The sequence below is a fragment of the Lissotriton vulgaris genome, unplaced genomic scaffold, assembly GCF_964263255.1.
Source record: "Lissotriton vulgaris unplaced genomic scaffold, aLisVul1.2 SCAFFOLD_380, whole genome shotgun sequence".
Lineage (NCBI taxonomy): Eukaryota > Metazoa > Chordata > Amphibia > Caudata > Salamandridae > Lissotriton > Lissotriton vulgaris.
The window spans coordinates 739,153-764,740 of NW_028253590.1; the positions used below are offsets into that span (position 1 = coordinate 739,153).

Below are 25,588 nucleotides of genomic sequence, written 5' to 3' on the forward strand. Positions count from 1 at the left end.
TGATAATGGGTCGTCGTGCCTCCGGGAACCGATAAGGCCGCTGACGTACCGTTTTCCCGGGTTCTGTGATGATGGCATGTTCGACAACTGACGTGAGGCCAGGAGAGGAGGAGAATACCTGCTGCAAGGGCTGAAGGGTGGACCGAAGTTCCTGTTTCTGTCGGTCTCTGAGTTCTGAGTCTATACAGACCTCATAGGGGAGTTCATGTTCTGGACGGCTGTTCAGGAGGACAGGACGAGGTCCCACCCATTCCTTCAGTAGATTCACATGGAATATCTGTGTGATTTGGCGGACAGGGTCGAGCTCAATTTCATAGGTCACTGGCGTGACTTGTCTCAGGACAGGAGAGGGGCCTTGCCACTGCCCCAGTAGTTTGTGGTCGGAAGAGGGCATTAAGAGGAGGACCAATTGACCAGGAAGGAAGGAACGAGGTTTTGTGCCTTTGTCATATTGTTGTTTTTGTTTAGCTTGGGCTGTTACCAGATTCTGGCGCACTATATCTCTTATTTGCCCTAGATGTGTTTTGAGGTTCTGTACGTACTCGGGCAGGGGCCGAGTACGGTCGGGCTCCGCCTCCCAGGCCTCTTTGGCCATGTCTAGCAGGGTCCGAGGGGGTCTACCATACAGAAGTTCATATGGGGAAAACCCGGTGCTACTTTGGACCTTGCAGCGGATGGCAAAGAGGGCTAGGGGCAGCATTTCCTCCCATCTCTTACTCTCCAAGGCCAGAAGTTTTTTTAGGGTGGTTTTCAGCGTGGCGTTATATCGCTCCACAAGGCCGTCAGTTTGGGGGTGGTAGGCGGATGTTCTGATTTGTTTCACGCCTAATTGGGAACATACCTGCTTCATGAGGGATGAGACAAAGGGGGTTCCCTGGTCGGTTAGTATCTCCCTAGGGAAGCCTACCCGGGAAAAGATGGATATTAATGCTTTAGCGATATTCTGGCTGGTAGGCTGACGGAGCGGCATGGCCTCAGGGAAGCGGGTGGCGTAGTCCGCTAGAACCAATGCGTACCGACAACCGCTTCGGGATGGGAGCATGGGAACAATAATATCCATCCCTACTCTACTGAAGGGGACGTCTATCAGAGGTAGGGGCTGAAGAGGAACCCTAGGAGGTCGATAGCGGCTGTTCTTCTGGCAAATGGGGCAGGCCCGACAGTACTGTTTCACTTGCTGGTGGATGCCTGGCCAATAGAACTTTTCCAGGATGGCCTGACCTGTCTTTTCATCACTGAAGTGGCCCCCCAGCAGATGACTGTGGGCTAGAAACAATACCTTATCGCGGAAGGGTCCTGGGATTATTAATTGGGAAGGTTGTTGGGGTCCCCCCTTTCTATACAATAGACCGTTCTTTTTATAAAAGTGGGGACCTACATGTAAAGGATCCTCGTGGTCCAGGGCCCTTCCCCAGGCTTCCTGCAAAACGGGGTCTTCCTGTTGAGCAGCTCGGAATTCTTGGTCAACTTCCCAGGGATGTTCCTCAACCCTTACTGGGTAGGCTGTATAGAAATTCCTTTTTTCCTTTTTCTTTTGGGTTTTTGTCTTATGTACCCGAACGGGTGATGTTCCGCCTATGGGAGGGCTGTCGGAAAAAGGGGCTTCAGACCACCATTTCTCTAAGCTGGCGGTGGTGTCCTGAAGAAGGCAAGGAAGACCAGGATAATCACTGCCCAAAATGACCTGTTCAGGTAGGGAAGGAACAAGCCCCACATTCAGGGTGCTTCCAGGATCCAGGGGGTGTTGAACTTGAATATTGGCCGTCGGGTAAACCTTCGTGTCTCCATGCACACACTGGATGGCCACTGTTCCGGTCATTGGTCCTAGCGGGTGGGGTAGCTCTTGGGGTCTGAGCACGCTCTGTCTGCATCCAGTGTCTGCAAGGGCCAATACCGGGTGTCCGTCTATTCGTACTGGGCGACGAAAAGCAGGAGGAGAAGACCCCGAGGAGAGACATACATAGTTTCGGGCCACTCCCACCTCCATTGGCTCTTCTTTTTGTGGACATACCCGGGCGATGTGCCCGTAACCTCCACAATGGTAACACAGGGGACCAGGTGGTGGGGGTCTAGACATCACCGGGTAAGGAAACAGAGGGGGAGGGTCAGGTTTCCTGGCAAGGAAAGGACGGGGGCCTCGGGGTTGTCCATGTGCTTGCGGTCGGTGGCTATGATCTTCCTTGGGTTTCTGCAAGTCCTGGGCGCGACTGTACGCGCTGGCGATTTCTATGGCATTGTCTAGTGTCAGACGTGCATGCTGACGGACCCACTTTTGGGTGGCAGGATGGAGCGAAGCCAGAAACTGCTCTAGATAAATCTTAGAGAGAATTTCTTCTTTAGTGGCGGTAGAGGACTTCAGCCACCGATCAGCCAGATCTTTAATCCTGAAGGAGAGGGCTCTGGGTGTCTCCTGTGGTCCCTCTTTTGCTTGGAGGAGCCGTACCCTATAGGTCTCGTCATCGATGCCTAATCTCTCAAGGATACAGGTCTTAATGTCCGCGTAGGGGGTCAGTCCCTGTACATTAGCCTGTTGGAATGCTGCTTGTAATTCGCCAGTCAGTAAAGGCCCAAGATAATGACCCCAGCGGTCGGGAGGCCAGGCCGCGGCTTGAGCCAGCCGTTCAAAATTAGTGAAAAAGAAATCCGGGTCCTCTCCCGGTACGTACTTTTGGAGAACCACCGAAGGAAGGGAGGTGGTGGGACGTTGTTGGCCTAAGACATCGGTGAGTTTCCCTAAAGCCTGGTCCTGAACGGTGCCCTGACCCTTCAGGACATCGTGTAGCTGCCGTCGGTCTTCTTCGGCTGTTTTCAAGAACAGCTCCATCATTTTTCCCAGTTGTTCCTGGGAGTCCGCTAACTTCTGTACCGCGGCCTCCATGCTTCCGGTGGATCCCACTTCTGACACCACTTGTAAGTGTGTGGGTGGAGCGGACCGGAATAACAAGCGTGGAGGCCGTATGTAGTGGGCTATCTCGTAGCCGGTGTTTATTATAGTACAGTATTTCAAGGGTATGGCACAAGGGAAAAGAGAGTTCCAAAGGATTGCAGGTTCCGGGTCCGAGGGGATGAGTCTTCCTGTGATGAACGTCTCCGGACAGCTGTGGGTCTTGACTGGCGTCGGGTCTGGTCCTTGAGGTAGCAGTCGGGTCAGCTCCCGGACGGTGGATCCTCGGAGGGGGAAAAGGAGAGAGAGAGTAGGGGCCGTTAGATCTGTCGGTCAAACCGAGGATAAGAGACCGTTTCCTTCACCGGAGTGTTGGGGCTGGATTGAAGGTGAGGAAAGGGAGGGGAAGGTAAGAGAGGAGTGGAGATAGCACGGTCAGGGTGGAGGGTGGATTAGTGCCAGGACGTGGGGGAGGTTTTATCTACAGTCGTGATTGTGCCACTCTCACACGAATATATATACTATTCACAGTGCGCGGTGAAACGTGAATGGGGGGGGGGACTCTATTATACAAGGGTTGTATTTACAGCCTACTATTTACAGACACTCGTATCGCCTACTATCTACACACACGCGAAACTGGTACTCACTTGGCCCGCCGCAACTCCGTCCTTGAGTTGCGGCCGCTCTCCAGCGTCCTCCTCTGGACTCCACCAGTCCTCCGTCCAGACCTCGTCTCCTGGTTCGGGTTCGCCTCTCTTCTCCGGGGGTTCTTCGCACGCCGTCTCCTGCCACGAGTCTTCCTGCTTGAACGCGGTGTTGTCAGTTCTTCCGGCTTTTCTGTGGTCCGCCTCCGGAAAGGGGGAGGGACTTCTGGGGTCGCGGGGATGTTCTTCCGGTGTGTTCCGCGTTGGGACTGGTTCCTGCAGGGAAAGAGAAAGGGGTGGAGTCCTGGTTGTTTTGGTTGTCCGGGCAACAGGGAATGGTCGTTGTGACCGGGAGGGGTGACGTGGTATCCGCGCTGACGGCGCCGTGGTCCCATCACAGTCTAGTAGCTGCATCCACCACTCCAGGGGACGTCGCCCAATGCAGGAGCTGAAGATGGCGAAATCGCTCTGTTGGCAGAACCCCGTAGTCCCTCATACAATTATGGAAAGTAAAGGGTGTGGCACCATGAAATAGGTGGGTGAGGGCCCTGCAGCCACCCTCCCTCCAGACACCAAAGGGTCCCTCCGTCAACGCCGGAGGGAAGGCCGGGTTGAAATGGATGGGGGTGAACGGGGACGGGAATGTGGTCCACCGGTCATTGCCACTGACCGTGTCCCAGACCTTTAACACCGTGCTGGTAGGGGTGCTAATGTACACGTTTCTGGGCCGATCCATCTTAGGTTTTAAAGCTAGATCCCAGATGGAACGTCCCGCAACGCTTCGGTCCATGTGGAGCCAGTGCTTCTCCGAAAGCTGTTGGGACCATTCCACCAGAACTCTCAATTGGGCAGCCTTATAATACAAGTGCATGTCCGGGAACCCCACCCCCCCCCCTCCAGTCGCGGACGTCGGAGAACTGCATACGAGAGTCGCGCCCGTCCGCCCTGCCAGACGTATTTCAACATCAAGGTCTTAAGCCGACGGAAGTAATCCACTCCTTTCGGGATGGGCAGGGCTTGGAAGAGGTACAGGAGTTTAGGCAGGAGGACCATTTTAAGCGTATGGATCCTACCCAACCACGAGATATATTTGGGTTTCCACCGCTCTAACTCCGCACGTATCGACGTCAGCATCGGAGGGAAGTTGGCCTGAAATAATGCGCCTATGGTAGAGGTCAGCCGTACACCCAGATATAACAGGGAGGAAGCTGACCACGAAAGTGGAGTAAGCGACCGGATCCGGTGTACCTCACCAGGCGGTAGGGTTAAGTTCAAAATGTATAACTTATCAAAGTTAACTTTAAACCCTGCCACCGTTTCATACTCAGAGAGCACTGTATGGATATGGGGTAATGACAACGCCGGATCTCGAATTGACAATAATACGTCATCAGCGAAGAGCGAAATCTTATGTTGCTCACCCGTGAAGGGGAGACCCAAGATCCGCTCGTTCTCCCGAATCGCTAATGCTAACGGTTCTATGCTAAGCGCAAAGAGAAGTGGCGAGAGCGGACAGCCCTGGCGTGTTCCTCTGGAGTGGTGGAAACTCCCGGACCTGTGACCGTTAACCAGCACCCGAGAGGTGGGACTGTTGTAATTGGCCTCAAGCATTCGTATGAATTGGGGTGAGAACCCGAAGGCCACCAACGTGCTGTGTAAAAACTCCCAATCAACGCGATCAAAGGCTTTTTCCGCGTCAAGCCCTACCAACACCGCCGGAATGTGAAACCGCTCTGCCTTCTCAATCAAATGGATTACGCGCCGCAAGTTGTCGTGGGTCTGTCGACCTTTTATAAATCCGGACTGATCTGGGTGGATCAGAGCCGGCATCAAGTCCTGCAGTCTGCCAGCAAGAATAGACGAGTACAATTTAGCGTCCAGGTTAAGGAGCGCTATCGGATGATAAGAGGCGCAGATGGTAGGGTCCTTCCCTGGTTTGGGGATAATAGTGATCAGGGCCTCGGCCATGGTGTCCGATGTCCTACCCTCAGAAGCCATCGCGTTGAAAAGGGAAACTAGGTAGTCGCAGATGTCGGACGCAAACGTTTTGTAAAACAGGGCCGTGTAGCCATCAGGACCGGGGGCCTTATGTAGTTTCAGAGCCTTAATGGCGTCCAGTACCTCCTCCCTAGAGATGGGGGAAGACAGCAACTCATTCCATTCCCTGGAGACCTGAGGGAGAGGAAGACCACCCAAAAACGCAGACTGGGCCCCTGGATCTAGGGCATCGCTCGAGTAGAGATCCGCGTAGAAGCGACCAAAGATGGCCGCTTTGTCCACATCCTTATGCCGAACAGAACCTGTATGGTCCTGTATACCCCCAATGTAATCCCTCTCGCGCTTATCTCGGAGCTGCCGGGCAAGGTGGCGCCCAACCTTATTCCCCTGGGAATAGGAGACACGTCTAAGACGTAGGAGGATAAATTCAGCTCGGTTGTTGTAGTGGGCTTTCAATTTCCCTCGTACCGCCGAAAGCGGGCGGAGGGTCATCCTAGAGGGGTTCGACTTGTGCGCCTGCTCCAGGGTCGCAAGTTCCGATTCCAGAGCTTCCCTCTCTTTCCGCCGAAGTTTGTTAAGGTTCGCGTTAAGGGCGAGGCACGTACCCCGTAATGAGGCCTTGCACGCATCCCATGTGGTATATACTGACGTGTCAGAAGGCGGGTTAAGGGTAAAAAAGTCTCCTATAGCCTTTCGCAGCTCCTTACAGGACACTTCATCCCGCACCAGTGCAGCTGGGAAGTACCACTTCCGCCAGCCGTCCCCCCCCACAGACCAATGCAACCCAAGCACCACCAAGCTATGGTCCGACAATGAGAGCGGGAAGATATCAGCCATGCGAACATCCCCCCTGAGGGCCTGGCTAACAAAAATGTGATCTATGCGGGAGTACGAGTGATGGACGTGAGAAAAGAAAGTATAATCCTTGGCCTGAGCGTGCACGAAGCGCCAGCTATCCACCAGGCCCAGTTCACCCACTTGACGCTGCGTTTCCTCCGAGAAGACACCAGTATCTGCCCTGCGCGCCCCCGAGCTATCTAAATCCCTGTCCCACACCATGTTGAAGTCCCCCAGCAGTATCAAGTGCCCATCTACAAAGTCCCCCATCTTGTCCATCAAGCATTGCAAAAAAACATGTTGGCCCGCATTCGGAGCATAAACCACAACAAAGGTACACAAGCGGCCATACAATGTCCCCTTCACCATCAACCAACGGCCCTCCTTATCACCGCTCACCCCCAGGGGTTGAAAGTGGAGAGAGGCCCGAAAGAGGAGGGCCACCCCTCTATGCTTCGTGGGCGCGGACGCCCTGTAGATAAGGGGGAAATGTCTATGGCGGAGTCTCAGTTCATCTCTCCTGGCCAAGTGGGTCTCCTGAAGGGCAACTACATCTAGATGGTGGTCTGAAAGATACTTCCAGAGCTTCTGCCGTTTCTGCAGGGAATTGAGACCTTTCACGTTCCAAGTGCCTATACTAACAGGCATGATGAGGACATGAGACTCCATTCTATGCATATGCTAAGGCATCCAGAGGCCAACCCCGACCCCCGCCATTCACCAATCCACACCCATACCGAGAGTAAGTATACAAAGACATCCAGAGTGAAGCTCCAAGGACCCTCCGGCCATGGGGGACCGCATCAACCCCTCCCCAGCTCCCCAGAGAGGCCTCCCCCCTGCAAATCACAAGAAATGGAGAGGTAACATCACAGTGCAAGATAAGAAGTGCAAAGAAGAATACCACAAGTGTCAACAACATCACACACACACCATCCTCGGTCCCCACCACACCCCCTCTCCCCCCCAACCCCAACCCCAACAATTCCCCTGTAGCACCAACCCCCAGAACTCCCTCCTTCCCACCCCCCTCCAGCAAACCAAGAAACAAGAAGACAGAGCTCAAGGCCCTAAACCTGAACCAAGCACTCAGCAGTTCCAATGGGCCACGGGTCACAAGGTCCACATCAGACTGGAATTGGGTTGGGGGCACCAGTTCGGGGGCCCCCAGGGCCACGGCCCGGGGTGTCTTCTCCAAAAGTACCATAGTACCCCGGGACCTTAGGGACAGAGACCCTCCGGCGCCCAACCATCAAGGAAGTCAGGGATCATGCCGCTCCAGAGCTCTGCTGAGTATCTGCAAGCGTGGCTGAAGCCACCGACGCCACCGCAGCCCCTCTCTCCTGCAAGCTAGCAGCGCGGTCCGGACGCCCCCGGTCCGGGGAGGAACCTATTCGATGCCATGAGGAAGATCAACGCCGTCGCCTCGATGGGGAGGGATGCGCCGCCTGAGAGGAAGGAACGTCCTCCAGCCCCAGAAGATCCTTCGCGGCCTGCAGGGAGCGGATTTGCGTCAGTCTGTTCTGCCATCGGAATATTATACGGAAGGGGTGTCCCCAGGAATAAGAGATGTTACGCTCCCGCAAGAAAGAAGTCACTGGGCGGAATTCTCTCCTCTTCTGAAGCGTAGATGCCGCTAAGTCCTGGTATAGTTGCGGACGGTGGTCTCTGAATTGTAAGGAGGTAATGGCTCTAGCTTTCCGGAGGATACGCTCCTTCGTTTGAAAGTCATGCACACATACGAGGATATCCGGAGGGGGGGGCCACCCCCTCGCCTAGGCAGGCTGACTCTGTGCACCCTATCCATTTTAATTTCCTGCACGTCCTCTTCGTCCAAGATCTGCAGGAACAGGGCCTGGACATACTCTCGCAAGTCTCCAACCTCACCGTCCCAAGGGACCGCCCTAATGCGAATATTGTTTCTCCTGGAGCGATTCTCCACGTCCTCCGCGTGGGCCTGCAGGTCCAGATTCTGTTCCGTAAGGCGAATAATATCCTGTTGTAGCTGGTGCACATCATTCGCCACACTCAAGTCGTGATCTTCCAGGGTTGCCACTCGCTCACCAATGCCATCAACATCCCTCCGTACGTCCCGGAGATCCGACGCCAGCTGGGCGTGAAGCTCAGAAATATCCTCCTTGATAGAGGCGAACAGCTCCGTCATGAAGGCCTTGGTGGCGGGCGCCTCCACATCCGACTGCCTAGACGAACCACTAGCCCCTGGGGAAGATGGCGGCTGCGACGATTTGGAGGCCCCATCCTTGACCGTCCTCCCTTTGCGTGGTAAATTGGACATCTCGGAGGGCCGGCCGTGCCGTGGAGTCAAGGCTATCGCACCCCCGCCGGTGACGAGGAGTGCTCAGTAGTAACTGCGTCACGGGCGGCGGCCGCTCGACCAAGATTGCGGCTCAGGAGCTCCCCGCCAGAGTCCAAAAGTCAATGCAGGGACAGAGTCATCCGGCAATAAGGCCCGGGTTCTCCGCCCCCGTCAACCGGGGCCACGAAAGCAGCCACGTGCCCCCGCCAAACCTCAAAGTATGCCACGGCCGTCGGTGGGAGGACAGCGCGGGCCAGACAATCAGCTCGCAGGGCAGGGTAGGCCTCCAGTTCTGCTCACATGCCGGACCGAGGTCCACAGCGCAGGGCCAGCGCCTTCGGTCCGTAGTTGTTTCACGCCACAGGTTCCACCTTAGAGTGTTAGGTTGCTCGCAGGGACGAGGAGGACACCCCGCCTCATCAGTGGACGCAAGTAGCCGTCTCTGCGTCGTCCAGGAACAGCCGCGCCTGGGCCGCACAGCTCCTCTGAGGGTCCGAGGCACACCCTCCACGTGGCCAGTCGTCCGCTGAGGGTCCCGGTCCGTTGCAGCAGAGCGCTCAAGACCGCTTCAGTGCTGCGATGGTGCGGAGCAACACTGGCGGCGAAAAGAAGGCAGGAGTGAACTGCCGCTCCGCGAGGCCACGCCCAGCCGGCGCCGGCTCCACTGCACTCACAGGCCGGCCTCCCCTTCACGCAAGGCCGATGCGTAGTAGGCCGGGCGACGACCCTCCCACAATGGCGCTTTCCGGTCTCCTATGGCCTCGCCGGGGGCTCCGGACCTCTCTACTCGATGCCGGTGGTCTCTGCGAGTATCTCAGAGTCGATTGGCACCCCGTAGGTGAAGCTATACAATGCTTAGGAGGTCGGGCGCCGGAGCGACCCGAAAGCACGTCTTACTCCGACGCCATCTTGGCCACGCCTCCTCTGTGCTTTTTACCTTACTGGAAGGTTCTGGTGCTTATGAGATTTCCTTGTGCTCACGTTCTCCTTGGGAAGTTCCTAGTGCTATTCCCATGTTCTGTGCTTGACTAGGAGCTCTGTGTGCTTTCTGAGGGCTGTGTGTGCTTTTTTGCCACTGGGAAGATTCTCTTGCGCGCCTTTGATTGCACAGCTGTTGGCCTGAGTTTGGGGCAGCACCCCCACCTGCTGTGGCGCGAGCCCGGGAGATCCCTGCTTGATGGATCACCAGGAAACTTTCAACACAGCAGCTGAACCTAAAAGGGAAAGTTTTGTGAAAACTTTGTGGAGTTTCGTCAAGCGGTGCAAAGTTATTGGGAAAAAAAATGCTTTTCATGTGGAAACTTTGGTCCTAACTATTACTACCTACTGGCAACAGGTAATACATATATTTTAGTTCTCTTGTATATCACAATTTCCATTTGTTAAAGTGTGTGCAAAATTCCAGTACTTTGCGCGATCATGCTCAGTTTTGGCAAAATTATGCATATTCATGCAAAAAGCAAATCTGTCATTTAGGGCTATATTTTAGAGTAGAATGTCAAATTTTGATGCAAGGGTGCATTTCATGCCTAAAAATAGTGTGAAAATACAGGCACCACAAAGAATAGCATCTCACGTTCTGGTTGTTTACATCGTTACAGCCCTCTAGCACTATAATTCTGCTGTGTACAATGGCATGAGTATTGGGCATTGTGCAATATCAGGAATATTGCATAAAAAGCTTAATGCAAAATGTCCAAAATTATGCAAATTATATCATTGTCATTTTAATGTCTCTCAGACCTATTGTAAGTATTATTTTTGATAGATTCTGGTTTTGTTCCTGCAGAAAAGACTGTCATGGTATGTATAATCACAAGTGTACCTAACATATGCTTGCTGCAATTGTTGCAACTACGGTCGATGAAGTTATGAAGAATTCATTCAAAAATTCAGAGTCAATGCTTCATAAAACAATAGTGTAACCGCCATCCCGCCCTTCCATCACACTTCTATGGGGCTCTATTTAGCAGTAACACAACTGCACTCAAAATTACAAAGACCACAGGGTACGATAATTTAGGGGGGTATTAGCATTTGATTCCAAGTTTACCCCCGAGAAAATATGAATAACTTGGGAAGCAGTATTTACACATTAATTTCAGCATGTTTCACGTTTTCCCCTCATTCCAGTCACTTTGCCCCAGATCCATTTTCCAGGTTTTCCCTAATGTAATATGAAAAATAATGTGAGTATGTTACTGTACACCTGATTCAGCCACTACCCATTGTTACCACTCAATTCTTGATTACAAGCTACTAGCAATGCACATTTGGCAGAGTTGCCACAACAAATCACAGAAGTCAAACATTCGGATTGCCCTCACTTCATAATATGTTCCACAGGTCCCACTCTGAACTGTAGTCACTAAAGACATTAAACCAGTGCCATTGCGGTCCTCAAAGGCCATGCAGCTGTAGTCTCTTAGGTGGATGTTGTGGGTGTCCAGCCCCAAATATTTCAGCTGGCACGTGCTGAAGGAGATTTTCATGTAAGTTGATTCACACTGGAGTTGAGGCTGTAAACTGCTGACATCTGAAAACATGGAAAAATGTATGTATGCATGAGTAATATGTTATAACCTTTCAGAGTAGATGAATGTACACTTCTCTAGAAATCTTAAGAATGATATAATCAGTGAAATTCACATATACATATGCACTAAGGACACTGGTGTATACATCACCTTCATCACATGCCTCTTCAATGAAATGACTGAATATTACTGTTCATGCGACTCACTCTCCCCTCACAGAAACAGATGAGCTCAGTCTGGTAACGTTTACCTTGTCTTTCAGAAAAGTGTCAAACGTCTGCTATACCTGTCTAAGTGAAAACAGCAGCCTACACAATAGATATACAGGATAAAGTCCCCCCCTGCCATACATTATAAGGAGTTTTATGATAATTTAGAACAACAAGGCCGAAGGCTGAGTCCCTTTACAAAATAATAGAACTCTGAGGTGCCTTTCAGTATGTTTATCATGAACTGCAGGGAGAACTTTATTCCTATAATAAATAGTCACACCATCACCATTTAGAACAAACCACTTAAATCCTTACTGCATAGCTGTTTCATATAAAAGAGAAAGCATGTTTGCAGACATTAAAATGAAAATAGAATTCTTCTACAAAATAAAACACATCAAAAAGCTGTTGAATATATGTTTTCAAAAAGATATTGGAATCAGTTCAATACAACTCATTGCAGAATGAGTATAAGGTTTCTATAATTATTTAAGGCGTGCAAAATTAAACAAGTTGTCATAAATATCTCCTTTCTGCTTATCAATCGAGCTAGAAAACAGAGAAGAAGAAATAAATGCCACATTTTGGTTTCCTTCTTTAAATAGCGGCTTTAATTGTGCTCCATGAACTGACTTTCTTCTCAGGCTGCTGGTTCTAGGAGCAGACTTGAGATTTCAGAACTCAACTGTAATAAGTTATAACAGTTGAGAGGCAACATCATTTCTCTATATCCGGCAACGAGGTGCATCACAATTCGCCAATTATAAAGAAATTAGAGGCAGTTTTTTTTATGCAGGGTTTGCAGTATCCCATGTATTACAGTTATCTATCGCCCTCCATTCACCTCTATGTGAAAAAATCAATCAAATAATTAAAGTGAGGATCACATTTTAAATCTGCCACATCACTTATAATGCCACCCACAAACAAGAACCTATTTGTCCACAAAGCTCACACCTGCAGTGGAAAATGAGAGGTCTCATGAGTAGGAACTCGCTTTAACCAGGAATCAGGGGAATTTAAACCCAAGAGCTAAATTATATATATATATATATATATATTCACTGAAAAAAACATAGGTTTCACACCAGTTATAGTTAGGAATTAGCATTTAAAAAACCTTTTAAATTCACTGAAAAAAACAGAGGTTTCACACCAGTTATAGTTAGCTGGAAATTTTTCTGACATAATACCATTGAAATTCCCACGTTATAGTTAGTTGGACTCACTATAACTTGCGCGCCTGCAATGCACTGCTGATGACGTCACATATTACATCACTCATGACATGGTCAGTGACATCACTCATGACATCACCGATGACACCATCCTTGTGACAGAGTGACAGACCTCCTTTCAGTGTAATGTAACCCTTGAAACACATATTCAAAAATAGAAACTAACATTTAAAAAAAATGGAGATACCCATACCAGCTACAACAACCAATTCAGTAATTCCACCATCTATATACACATCCACTCATTCACCAACAGTTCTATATAGTCACTCATACATATACTCACTCATCATATGTAGTGATACACCTATACATCCTGTTACACACCGACAGTCATCCAAAAGTTACTCACAGTGTCTACTGTGCCCCTTTTTACCCATTCCCAACGTTGTTTGTCCTCCATCTTGTGTCTCAATTCGACCGAAACACAAAATGGCGGACTCCCGTAGCGCTCCCGGTACGCGTACCGGGGCGCGCACCGGTGAGCGCTCCCAAAAAAAATGTGGGAAACGAAATTACATAAAAACCACTGGACAGACTTTCACCAAATATAGAATAGACCCTACTACGTACCAGTCCCTACCATTATCCCACATTTGATGGTATTCCATTGAGCCATTTGGGCTGTAGCCCTGTCTAAATATCCTGAGGTAAATTACATGATAAAAACACATATGAAAGTGTTGGAATTTACAACCAATTAAAATGTTACTTACATTTTGTACTTTTATGTGCTGCCATTTGATTTGTTAAGTACATGAATATATATGAAAAATGAGAGGGAAACACAGCCATTTTGACTAATACTACCTGAGGTACATTTTGAAAGAATTTTGACAGAAAACTTCAACTACTTTGAAAAAGGTAAGTTGTTAATTTGAAAGGGGAACTATGTTGTGCACTTTAAGTTAATTTGGGAAAACGTTTTCTGATAGTTATATACTGTCCCTCTGTAATAGTTATAGATTGAGATAGGCTTCTCTGTTATAATTATGGATTGAGTTAGGCTTCTCTGGTATAATTATGAATTTACATAGGCTTCATCACATGCACTTTTTAACCCCTTCGAAGCTAATGACGAGCTGGGCTCGTCATGGCGCTTACCTGCCGTGCGCGGATGACAAGGCCAGCTCGTCATGATTTATGGCATTTTGGTTTTTTTAGCGCAGGACGGGAAAACGCCTAGCAGCCATGTGGTTAATAGTTCTACTTCCTGCCTGAAACCATACACTGCCCAAAAATTACTTCACTGTTAAAAACTCCTGTCTAAACTTAAACCCAACAGTACCCTAACTCTACTAATATAGTTAATTTTTATGCAATTTTCAGAAAGAAAATGGAAGGAGAAAAACAATCAACTGTTATTTCTTTCGAAATAAAGGTGGAAAATCCAGAAGAACAAAAAGATGAACTTAATTTCATAGATGAATCTTTGGACCAACAGTTAATAGAATGTTTGGAACAAATAGAATCATGTACTAATGATTATGAGGAAATTCCCGACAATATTATGTTAGAAGTTTTATTAAATTTTGAAAAAGAATCAGAAGAATAAATTTATATTTAATAATTAAAAATTGTTTGAGACAATATTCATTTTTATATGTAATTCATGAAGTAGTACCAAAATGATTATATTATAAAATGAGACTTATAGTATACTGTGCAACTTTTTTGTGTTACATAGTATGTTTGCTCATAATTATAAAGACAGTGTCCTCCAGAAAACCCCTGAGCTGCGGAGTGCCACAGGGCTCCTCTCTGAGCCCTGTATTGTTCAACGTGTACATGAGGCCGCTGGCGGGTGTTGTCGAACCATATGGCATTAAAATCGTGTCATACGCCGACGACACCCAGCTTGTGGTCTCGCTGGCCACGGAGAACAACAAGCACTCCCCATCAGACCTGCTAAAATGCCTAGAGGACGTTAAGGGATGGATGACCAACTCCTCCCTAACTCTAAACGGAGAAAAGACGGAGCTCATGCTCTTAGGCCCTACCTCCCCTGTGCCTTTCACTTCCTTGTGGCCCAGTGCACTGGGTCTTCCCCCCACTCCCAAGGAAAGTGTTAAAAGCCTGGGAGTGTGGCTAGACAACAAACTTTCCTTCTCCACCCAGGCCACAAAACTGTCCGCCACTTGTTTTGGCCTACTTAGAATCCTGAGGAAAGTTCTCCCGCTACTTCCCCTAGAGGCCAAAAAGGTGGCGGTACAAGGTCTCATCCAATCCCGCCTAGACTCAAACAATGCCCTATACATGGGGGCTCCGGAGATGACCCTCAGGAAATTGCAAGTTGTTCAAAACTGTGCAGCACGCACCCTGCTGAAAACCCCGCGCACCCAGTCGGCCAGACCCGCTCTAAAAAGTCTCCACTGGCTGCCAGTGAGGCAGAGAGTGGCCTTCAAGGCGCTGTGCCTGGCGCACCGCGCCTTCTGGAAAACGGGCCCTGCCATCAACATCGACCTTGTCACCCCCTACCACCCTAAGAGGAACCTTCGGTCGACGGAGGCATTCCTCGCCGTTGTTCCCAGAGTGAAGCGAGCCAGGTCTGGAGGTAGGTTGTTCTCTTTGAACACCACCAGGCTCTGGAATGCTCTCCCCATCTCACTCCGGTCCAACCCAGACCTCCTCGCATTCCGGAAAAACCTAAAGACACTGCTGTTTTCTCAATCCTATGTACCCTAGCTCCTCTTCCCATCACTCTCCCATAACCCAGCGCTTGGACGCCTGCGGGCAGCAACCGCGCTTAATAAATACTGTTACAATTACAATTACAATAATTACTACCTTTCTCCCACTATATTATCTCCAATGTGTATTTTACATCTCTTTTTCATCATAAGGGAGCAGGATAGACTACCCATGATCCCCTAGAACTTCTCAGGGAGTGCTTAAAGGATCTGTTTCTGCTTTCCTGACAGACTTATGTTATGGATTCCATATACCACAATAACTTCTATAACAACATGCAAGATATCTACAGAGGAGACGGTGTACATTACATTTAAGTCTCTGCATTGGTACCTACATGTAGGTACTTAAATAAAAAAAATTTAAAAAAAGATTTTTTTTTTAAAACAGCTACTTTTTTTTAAAACTGTCATTCTTTTTCCCCATGGTACGCTCCCCGGTCCGCTCCCCGGTGCGCGTACCGGGCGCTCCCCCCGCGAAAATCAAAAAAAAATTAAGAAAAAATGTTGCCCCGCGGGGCTCTTTTATGGCCCCCACATCAAACCTAGGGGGTCAGGGGGGTCTACTCTGCCCCCTTATGGTCAATTACCCCTTTGTTTTTGCCACCTCTTGTGTCTCGATCCTACCGAGACACAAGATGGCGGCCGTTCCGGACTGTTTGGAATGTTTACAGACACCCGAGAGCCAATTTCAGGCAGATTCGTCAATCGGCGCCAAAGTTATTCACAATAGAATTTTGAGATTTTGCATTGAAAAAAATCCTAACTATAACTACCTACTGGCAACCGCCAGTAGGTTATATATATATATATATATATATATATATATATATATATATATATATATATATATATATATATATATATATATCAAGATCCACAATCCTGAAGCGCCGAGGAAACCAAACGGACACAGCCAGGTACAGACCACACGACCAAGGATTCAAAAGAAATAGTGTGCTTTTATTCCATCAATGGGGATGGCAGCATGACGCGTTTCGTCCGGGAAACCCGGACTTGATCACATGACAAGACCCAGAGACATAGGTGGTTATATACTGGTTTACAAACGGAGCTCCTCCCACATAAATAAACATGGAAGAAATATCATTCATAATGTAAAAATACAACATTAAAAGTTAAAATGTAATAAAACTCCATGCACAAATGCATATACCTGCAACAACACATTATCAACCTTGTTGAACATTTACACTGTGTTCATCGTATAGAGGGCAAGTGCCCTAATGGTTTGTCGCAAAATTAAAGTGCTTATAATGACTGAATGACAATAGAATCAATACCCATAGGGTCCGTTGTTATTACAGTATACTGATCTAAAAACCACTACTAAATTCACAAAGTGTAAAGAAAAAAGTGCAAAGTGCTGAATCACAATATTCAGGAACAATCATGATATAGCCAGGGGTACCCTGGAGCAGAAAACTTGTGTTAATAAAGTGCAAAGTGGCAAAAAAGTGCGAAACATCGGCAATGCATAAATTATGCTGTTTTCAGGGGGAGACATAGACGATTGATCTCAATATCAAAATCAGCATTGATGGTTGGAAACCAAATCTCATAATAGCACAGTGGGATAATATATGCCAGACATATTCTTACATGTTTGATTAAATAGTATGAGCAAATCTTAATGAACCAGCCACATCATGAATAAATAGACTAAAACCATAAATAGTAAAAAATCCATTATAAGAAATCATGCATATGACAAATTTACAAAAAGTTTTTCAGGTCTTCTCCCATGTTCAGGCCATTAGGGATCTTACTATTGAGCCTCAGAATATATTGGCTTTCTAATTGCCTGAGCCTTTTCTCTCTGTCACCGCCCCTTTTATTTGGGGGAACTGAATCAATAACAAAATATTGCAGGTCATTAAGGTTGTTATTATGAACCAGCTTGAAATGCCGTGCCACTGGGTAATTAGGGTCAGAATTTACAATGGCACGTAAGTGCTGTAGAATTCGATTAAATACTTGCAATTTCGTGCTACCTACATAATGCAAATCGCACGTGCATTTTAAAACATAGACCGCATGGTCTGTTTTGCAGGTATATGTGTTCTTAATCGGAATTACAGCATTGGTAAGACCCTCAACGAACTCGCTGGTGTTCACACCGAATTTACAAGCCCGGCATGAACTACATTTTCGAAAGCCTGCTTTGTTAGAATACCAGTTAGGTTTGACAATGGTTTCAGGGCTAGTTTTAACCAGAGCATCCCTCATAGAGGGAGCTCTTCGAAAAGTAATGTTAGGCATATCTTCTAACATAGGGCCCACCACAATGTCTGTTTTTAAGATGGGCCAATTAGATTTAATGATTTGCCTCATCTTTTTATGTTGGTTATTAAAAGTGGTGATTAGGCGAATAGAAGTTTTCTCTGACACAGAAACTTCCTCCTCGGGAATGACTAAAGGAGGCTCTTCTATCGTGGCCAATAATGTAGTTGACAAAGCCCTTTTCAGAGAGTCAGTGAGGTTAAGAGTATTATAACCTCTACGCAAAAATCTTTGGTAAGACCCATTTAAGCAAATCATAAGATCAATTTCATTGTTACATATGCGCCTGATTCTTAAAAACTCCCCATAGGGGATGCTCTTAATAAGATGGTGTGGGTGGTTGCTCTGCGCATGTAAAATCGAGTTTCCCGCCGTGGTTTTTCTATACATTCTAGTCATGATCTCATTGTTCCTTATGTACACCTCTACATCTAAAAAATTAACTTTTACATTGCTGATGTCAGCGCAGAATTCTAGGTTCAAAGAGTTATTATTGATATTACTGACAAACTCTTCTGCTGATGTTCTACACCCCTGCCAAATTATAAAGACATCATCAATGAAACGCCACATTTTTACAATGCCAATTTCATCCTCATCCAAACAGCTGCGGATCCCACCCAGGACGTGCCTCTCCCACCAGCCCACGTGTAAACACGCGTAGCTGGGGGAGAAGCACGCACCCATGGCAACACCCCGCAGCTGTTGGTAGATTTCATTATTAAAAAGAAAAAAATTGTTCTTAAGGCACAATTCAATCATGCTGATAAGCATTTTGCTATGTGCGTAGTACTTAATGTCTCTTGAAGATAAAAAGTATTCAATTGCATTGATACCATCAACATGATTTATAGAGGTGTATAGTGATGTAATATCCATGACTAGAAACAGATAGTTTGGTTTCCACACAACTTCCTTCAGTTTCTTTAAAAAGTCACCAGTGTCTTTTAAGTAACTAGGCAAGGCCTCCATATATTCATGTAAATAAAAGTCAACATACTTGGAGAGGGGTTCCAACAAACTGTTTTGGGCGGAGATGATGGGTCGTCCTGGTATGGGGGTTGTGCCTTTATGAATTTTCGGTAAAAGGTACAACGTTGGAGTGATTGGAAAATCTTTCTTCAAAAAATCATATTCCTTTTTGCTAATAAGTCCTTCCCTCTTCCAAGTAGTCAAATTAGTATGAACAAAAGTTTTGACTTTATTCAATTCATTAAAAGAAGCCTTCCTATAACAAGCTGGGTCATTTAATTGTCTTTCCGCTTCCTCTAGATATAAAGTGCGAGGCCATAAGACAATATTGCCACCTTTATCTGCTTTATTGACAATAATGTCACCTCTGGATTTAATTTTTTGCATCAGTAGAGAATATTGTTTATCTCTATAGCTTCTCTTTCTCTTGTTTTTAGACACCATCTTGTTCAAATCTTTTAAATCTTCCACAACCCTGTCGTTAAAGATGTCGATGGCATCCCGAGGCATTACCGGAATAAAGGTGGACTTAGGGCAAAAGGGACTGTCACCAGCACTACCACTACTGATTCCCATAGCACCTAAAACCTCCTGAGTGTTGTTTAGGGCATCGTCATCATTAATTAGCGAATGAGCTGTCTTGAGAGCCACAGTATCAGCAATAGTAAAGTTTTTGTGCGTTTGAGATTCACTGATAATTGCTCTTGCTTTTTCACTTTTTTTGTTTGTGGTGTGGAATTTAAGGAGTTTGAGTTTCCTTATGAATTTGAAGGTGTCTATTCTGGCCTGCACATATTTAAATCCATTGTTAGGGCAGTAGGACAGACCCAAAGAAAGAAGCTGTTTTTCAGCTGCATTGAGATCAAGTTCCGTCAAGTTAATTACCGTATTTTCAACCTCAGAGTTAACAGAATAGCAATCACTGCTCATAGAATTTTTATCTTTTTTATTAAAGTTTTCTTCTTTTTCTTTTTCTTTTTCATATATTTTATCAAGGTGTGGTGCAACTAATGCATTAGATTCATCGTTATCCTGATTCTCATGCAATTCCGTGCCCAGTATCGTTACTCCACATGGTGGTATAGTGGGTAATTTCAACAGATTATTGATTACTTCTTCTGGGCATTTCCCCTTCCTCTTTTCTTTTTCCCGTAGTTGTTGGCGTTTCCTCCTCTCTTTACGGGATTTGTTTCGCCTCTTCCTCCTGTTGTTACTGCTGGCTGAGTCCCTCTCGATCTTAGGGTGTTCCGCCGATCTTCCACCATAAAAACCAATTCCTCAGATGGAGTAAAACTACTGATTACAGGATGTTGCACATTAGTTTCATCATCAGACCCTCCACTGCTGTAGATAGAACTCATGTCTGTATCAGAACCATTGGGTGCACCTACTTGCTGATTTTGCGAAACTTGTGATGTGTTTGCTGACATTGGCACAGATGTTGTCAAAGCTTGCCTTTTAACGGACTCAAATTTCCTTGAAAATGTGAAAATTCTACCGTTTTCATAGTCGGCCTTGTCTCTGGCAAACTTAAAGGCTTTGCGGGTCTTTATGGTCTCTTCATATTTATCGAGCCGTTTTTTGATGTCTTCCCGCCCTTTATTAATTGCCTCTTGATCTTCCATTGCATTCAGCTCAAGGTTGAGTTTCTCTATCTGAGTCATTAGTTCGACTCTATCGATTTCGGCGTATTTAATTAAAATGCAAACCATACCCATGGATGCATCGAGGTTATGCTGAGCCCATTCTTTTAGCATCAGAGGATTGGGATTTTCGAAAGAGGGGGCTATTAATACTCTTAAGCCTCTCGGAACTCTCTTCACTTCTTTATATTTTTCCAGGCTTTTCTGTTCCCACCATTTAGTAAGCTCCGTCCGGAGCAATTTTTCCAATTTTTTCAATTTTGTTTTTACATCGTTACCCTCGTTGGTTTGTTCTATACGTTTCTCCCCTTTGTTTGCAACTGCCGGCAGATTTAAAAAAAGAGCATCTGCTGCTTGCTCCCTGTCTCGGAAAATGTCAGCTGCCATCGCCATATATATATATATATATATATATATATAACCTACTGGCGGTTGCCAGTAGGTAGTTATAGTTGGGACCTAGCTACCATAGGAAATCCGTAACATTCTATTGGGAATATCTTTAGCGCCGGTTGAGGAATTTGCATGTAATTTTCCAAAATTTTGGCCAGATCCGCTCCGCTCCTCTGAAAGTTTCAGGTGGATTCGTGAAGTGGGGGCTGAGAAAAAAGGGGGTCCCAAAACGTGTTTTCCCCATGTTAATTTCCATAGGACGGTCTGACAAGTCTACAGCCCGAACCGCTGAACGGAATTACACCAAACTTGGTAAAAAAGGTAGGGACTGGTACGCAAATGTGCCTTTGCTATGTTTGGTGAAAATTGCTCAAGTGGTTTTTATGAAAATTAACTTCAAAAACACATATATATCTATAGGCGCGCTCCGAGCGCTCACTGGTACGCGTACCGGGGAGCGCACTCGGCGCGCTACGGCAGTGCGTGAGCGGAAAGCTGATTGGCTGTCGGATGTCTGTCAACATTCTAAACAGTCCGGAGAGTCCGCCATCTTGTGTCTCAGTAGAATCGAGACACCTGAGGTGAAATAAAAAAGGGGGAAATGATTAAAAGGGGGCAGGGTAGACACCTTGTGACCCCCTAGGTTTTCTGAGGGGGGCCTAGAAGGACCCTGAAGGACACAGCTCTCACAGCCCACACAGCTCGCACAGCTCTCACAGACCACACAGCTCTCACAGCTCACTCAGCTCTCACAGCTCACACAGCCCTCACAGCCCACACAACTCACATCCCACACAGCTCTCACAGCCTACACAGCTCTCACAGCCCACACAGCTCTCACAGCTCACACAGCCCTCACAGCCCACACAGCTCACATCACACACAGCTCTCACAGCTCTCACAGCCCATACAGCTCTCACAGCCCACACAGCTCTCACAGCCCACACAGCTCTCACAGCCCACACAGCCCACACATCTCTCACAGCCCACACAGCTCTCACAGCTCACACAGCCCTCACAGCCCACATAGCTCACATCCCAAACAGCTCTCACAGCCCTCACAGCCCACACAACTCACATCCCACACAGCTCTCACAGCTCTCACAGCCCACACAGCTCTCACAGCCCACACAGCTCTCACAGCCCACATAGCCCACACAGCTCTGGCACAGATAATACCAGCAGCGAACAAGCACTAGCAAAGACAATAACGGCAGCAAACAAACACATGACACAAAATGCAAGAATAAAGAAATACAATATGCTTCTTAATCTTCCCCATAGTGCATACAGCACTCTATCTTTTTTAAAAGAATCATTACTCGCCTTTAAAAATGCTTTGAAAGATGTAGATCAGTGTCAGTCACACACAACAGACATTCTTAAGCTGAATCTCTGAATAATGCTTCTTTCACTGGAACCTCAGAATAATGGCACAGCCCACACAACCCACAATCTCACAGCCCACACAGCTCTCACAGCCCACACAGCTCTCACAGCCCACACAGCTCTCACAGCTCTCACAGCCCACACAGCCCACACAGCTCTCACTGCTCACACAGCCCACACAGCTCACATCCCATACAGCTCTCACAGCTCACAGAGCCCTCACAGCCCACACAGCTCACATCACAGACAGCTCTCACAGCCCATACAGCTCTCACAGCCCACACAGCTCTCACAGCCCACACAGCTCTCACAGCCCACACAGCTCTCACAGCCCTCACAGCCCACACAGCTCACATCCCACACAGCTCTCACAGCCCACACAGCTCTCACAGCCCACACAGCTCTCACAACATACACAGCCATCACAGCCCACACAGCTCACATCCCACACACCTCTCACAGCTCTCACAGCCCACACAGCTCTCACAGCCCACACAGCTCTCACAGTTCTCACAGCCCACACAGCTCTCACAGCCCACACATCTCACATCCATGTCTGTCTCTGCAACCAGTATGTGTGTCTATGCCTAAGATCACACTGATGGGTGAATCAAGCTTCACTCACAGTGTGATCTTAGGCACATGATCATTTTTGACACAAAGCAAAGCACATGTAATGTAAATCAGCCTTTTGTTGTATACTAGTGTTTATATTGTTTACTTATTATAATTGCTATGTAATATGTGTGTAATGGTCTATAATATGTTATTTTTTCTTTACCACAGATTATAATCATCTAAACAAAGGAAAAACAATATGCCATCCAAACAAAGACGTGCAAAGGAATATAAAAAGGATTTAGGGTCTAAGGAAAGAAAAATACAAGACTCATCCAAAACAAAATCTTCAGCGATAAAAAATAATGCTTCTGGTAAGCAAACTAAAAATTTCCTCAGGAACGTATTGAAATGTGAAAAAATAAAACATGTGACTTCAACGAAAAGTAAGACACCTTTAATTTCAAAGAAGAAAGTGTGTCCCTCAAAAAATGTTAGACCTCTACAAGGAGATGATGTTCTCTATACCAATAGAAGAACAACTCAATTCATTCAAATTCGTAGACGAATGTTTTACAACAGAATTATAAGCAATTTATTAAAAAATGTAAAGAGGTATAAAAAAAGACCGCTTTTTACAAGAAAAAAAAACATAGTAAAGATTGTGGATGAAGCATTTAAACTGAAAAATAAATTGTTTAGTTTAGTAATGAATAGAATTCGTACACTAGATAAAGTAATCAATGTGTTCAAATCAAAATGTAAGTGGAGGAGAGTAATTAATCGGACTAATTTTTGTGATGCTTTTTCTGGAGAATGGAAGCATAGTTCAAGTAGTGAGCCATTTTTTAATGAAGAAAGTTACTTTCAGGATAATGATTTGATGCATGCAGTTGACACCAGTGGTCGAGCATATGAGGTGAAGGATGGTTGTCCGGTTGAAAAAGAAAAGATTGAGCCTAGGAATACAGAAGAAGTGTTAGCTGATGAAGTTATAGAGAGATGTCCTAAGGCTCCAGTGTATTTTTGGAATTGTAGTAGTATTTGTAGTGCGCGACAGGATTCAATTGATTTGTTTCGTAGTTTCTTACGGACATATACTAAGAAAAGTCTAAAACAAAAAATGAGAATTTTGAAAGAGTTAGATCCTTGTAGAGTGAGAGAAAAAAAAGGTTTACAAGGGCATTCACTGGCTTGTCTTTCAAGAAAAGTATGTCACAGTGTTTTTCACAATTTTAGGATGTTAGCAGTGCATCATAATAAAGTGAGGACATTAGTGAGAAGGTTGTATTATGCAAAAAGTCCAGCACTTAAACTAAAACAGTTAAACAGTGCTCTTTTGCATGGAACTGAATTAGATGTGACAAACATTTGTGAAAAAATTGAGTTTTGTTACTTTGGTGAAAAAGAGGACAGTGGAGAAATTGATACAGTAATATAAGGTAATGTAGAAGAGAATGTAGAGATTTCAAGTACAAAAAAATTTGAACATGAAATTACAAAGTTTAAGGTCAATTCAAGTGAAAGGCCTAATTTTACTTGTGTGTGTTGTCGACGAACTCATTATAAGCATCAGACTAGATTAGTTGATTTATATGTAAAAATAGAAAAGGTAAATAATAATGAGTGGAAGGATTTTGCAACTTATTTGTCGGTAGAAAATTATTTTGATTTGGGTTCTGATCAACGTATTTGTAAATATTGTTATAATAAATTAAATGAAAACAGAATGCCTGCTAGAGCTGTTCATAATATTCTGGAGTTAGTAGACATTCCTTCTGAATTGAAAGATTTAAATACTTTTGAGTCTATTCTGATTCAATGTGTGCATCCTTTTCAGGCTATTGTTCGCATGGAGCCTAAGACAGAGAAATTGCCTCCTTCAGATTTACAGAGAGGATTAAAGGGAAGAGTTGTTTATTTGCCTCTAGATTTTAAGAAAAATATTGAAACAATTGGTGTCGAAAAAGTAGAAGAGGAACCTCTGGTTATTCTAGTTAATGGTGTTCCGACAAAGAGTAAGAAAATCTGGCAAGAATTAGTGGTTGTTAGGAAAGTCAAGAAGGCAACGTTGTATCTGGTAAAAAATAATCAGTACTATAAAAATGTGTATGTAGAAGAAGAGGAAACAACTGTAGAAGACGACACTGATTTTCCAGCTGGGCAAATTGAAAAAGTTGATGTCTCTAGAAGTGAAGAAATTTACGAACATTATAGTGTTCATCCATTGCATTCCAAAGAAGTAATGGGGAATGCTATTGACTTGTTTCAAATTAAAGAAGCCAAAGGAAGTCCCATTAGTCTATGGGAAGAAAGTTTGGAAGCTCGTTGTTTTCCACAGTTATTCCCAACAGGTGAAGGTGGACGATATGACAACCGACCTGTTCAAATTCCTGCATCTGAATACCGGACTTCAAGATTATATGCAGAAGATCCAAGGTTTCGTCAATGTATTCCATATTTGTTCCATCTACTGTTTGAGAGTGACTTGTCTGGACTTTCTTATGCAGTAAACCATATACTGAAAAGTGGAGCACATCTACAAAATGTTTCGGCAAGGGACTTTATGGATAAAGTGAAACTGCAAGAGAGTGTTTTGGAATCTCAGCTAATTAATCTCATGGCATGCCAGCGTGGTACTAAAGAGTATTGTTACCGTCGTCAAGGGGAATTGAAATGTATGCTAAGAAACTTAGGAGCTCCTACATGGTTCCTCACTCTTAGCTGTGCTGAGTATGCTTGGGAAGACTCACTTCAATTTCTACGGGAGGCAAATAAAAACATTGAAAATATTGAATACAAGACACCTGGAGAACTTGTTCTTTGGATCCAGTTAATGTATGCAGGTATTTCAATCATAGGTTTGAAGCTATGATGTCTTTTATTACAAACAAAAAAAATCCTCCGCTTGGACAGGTGTTGGATTTCTTTTGGAGAAAGGAGTATCAAGCAAGAGGTGCTCCTCACAT

At 46.0% G+C, this 25,588-nt stretch overlaps 1 protein-coding gene across 1 annotated transcript in view; it reads right to left on the reverse strand.

Annotated features, from left to right (window-relative positions):
- Nucleotides 1-25,588, reverse strand: part of LOC147660915 (uromodulin-like) — a 705,518-nt gene that overhangs the window by 135,415 nt on the left and 544,515 nt on the right. Inside the window, exon 13 of the mRNA XM_086951433.1 lies at nt 11,011-11,219. Coding sequence (XP_086807559.1) covers nt 11,011-11,219 — 209 coding nt within the window. The remainder of the gene's footprint in view (nt 1-11,010; nt 11,220-25,588) is intronic.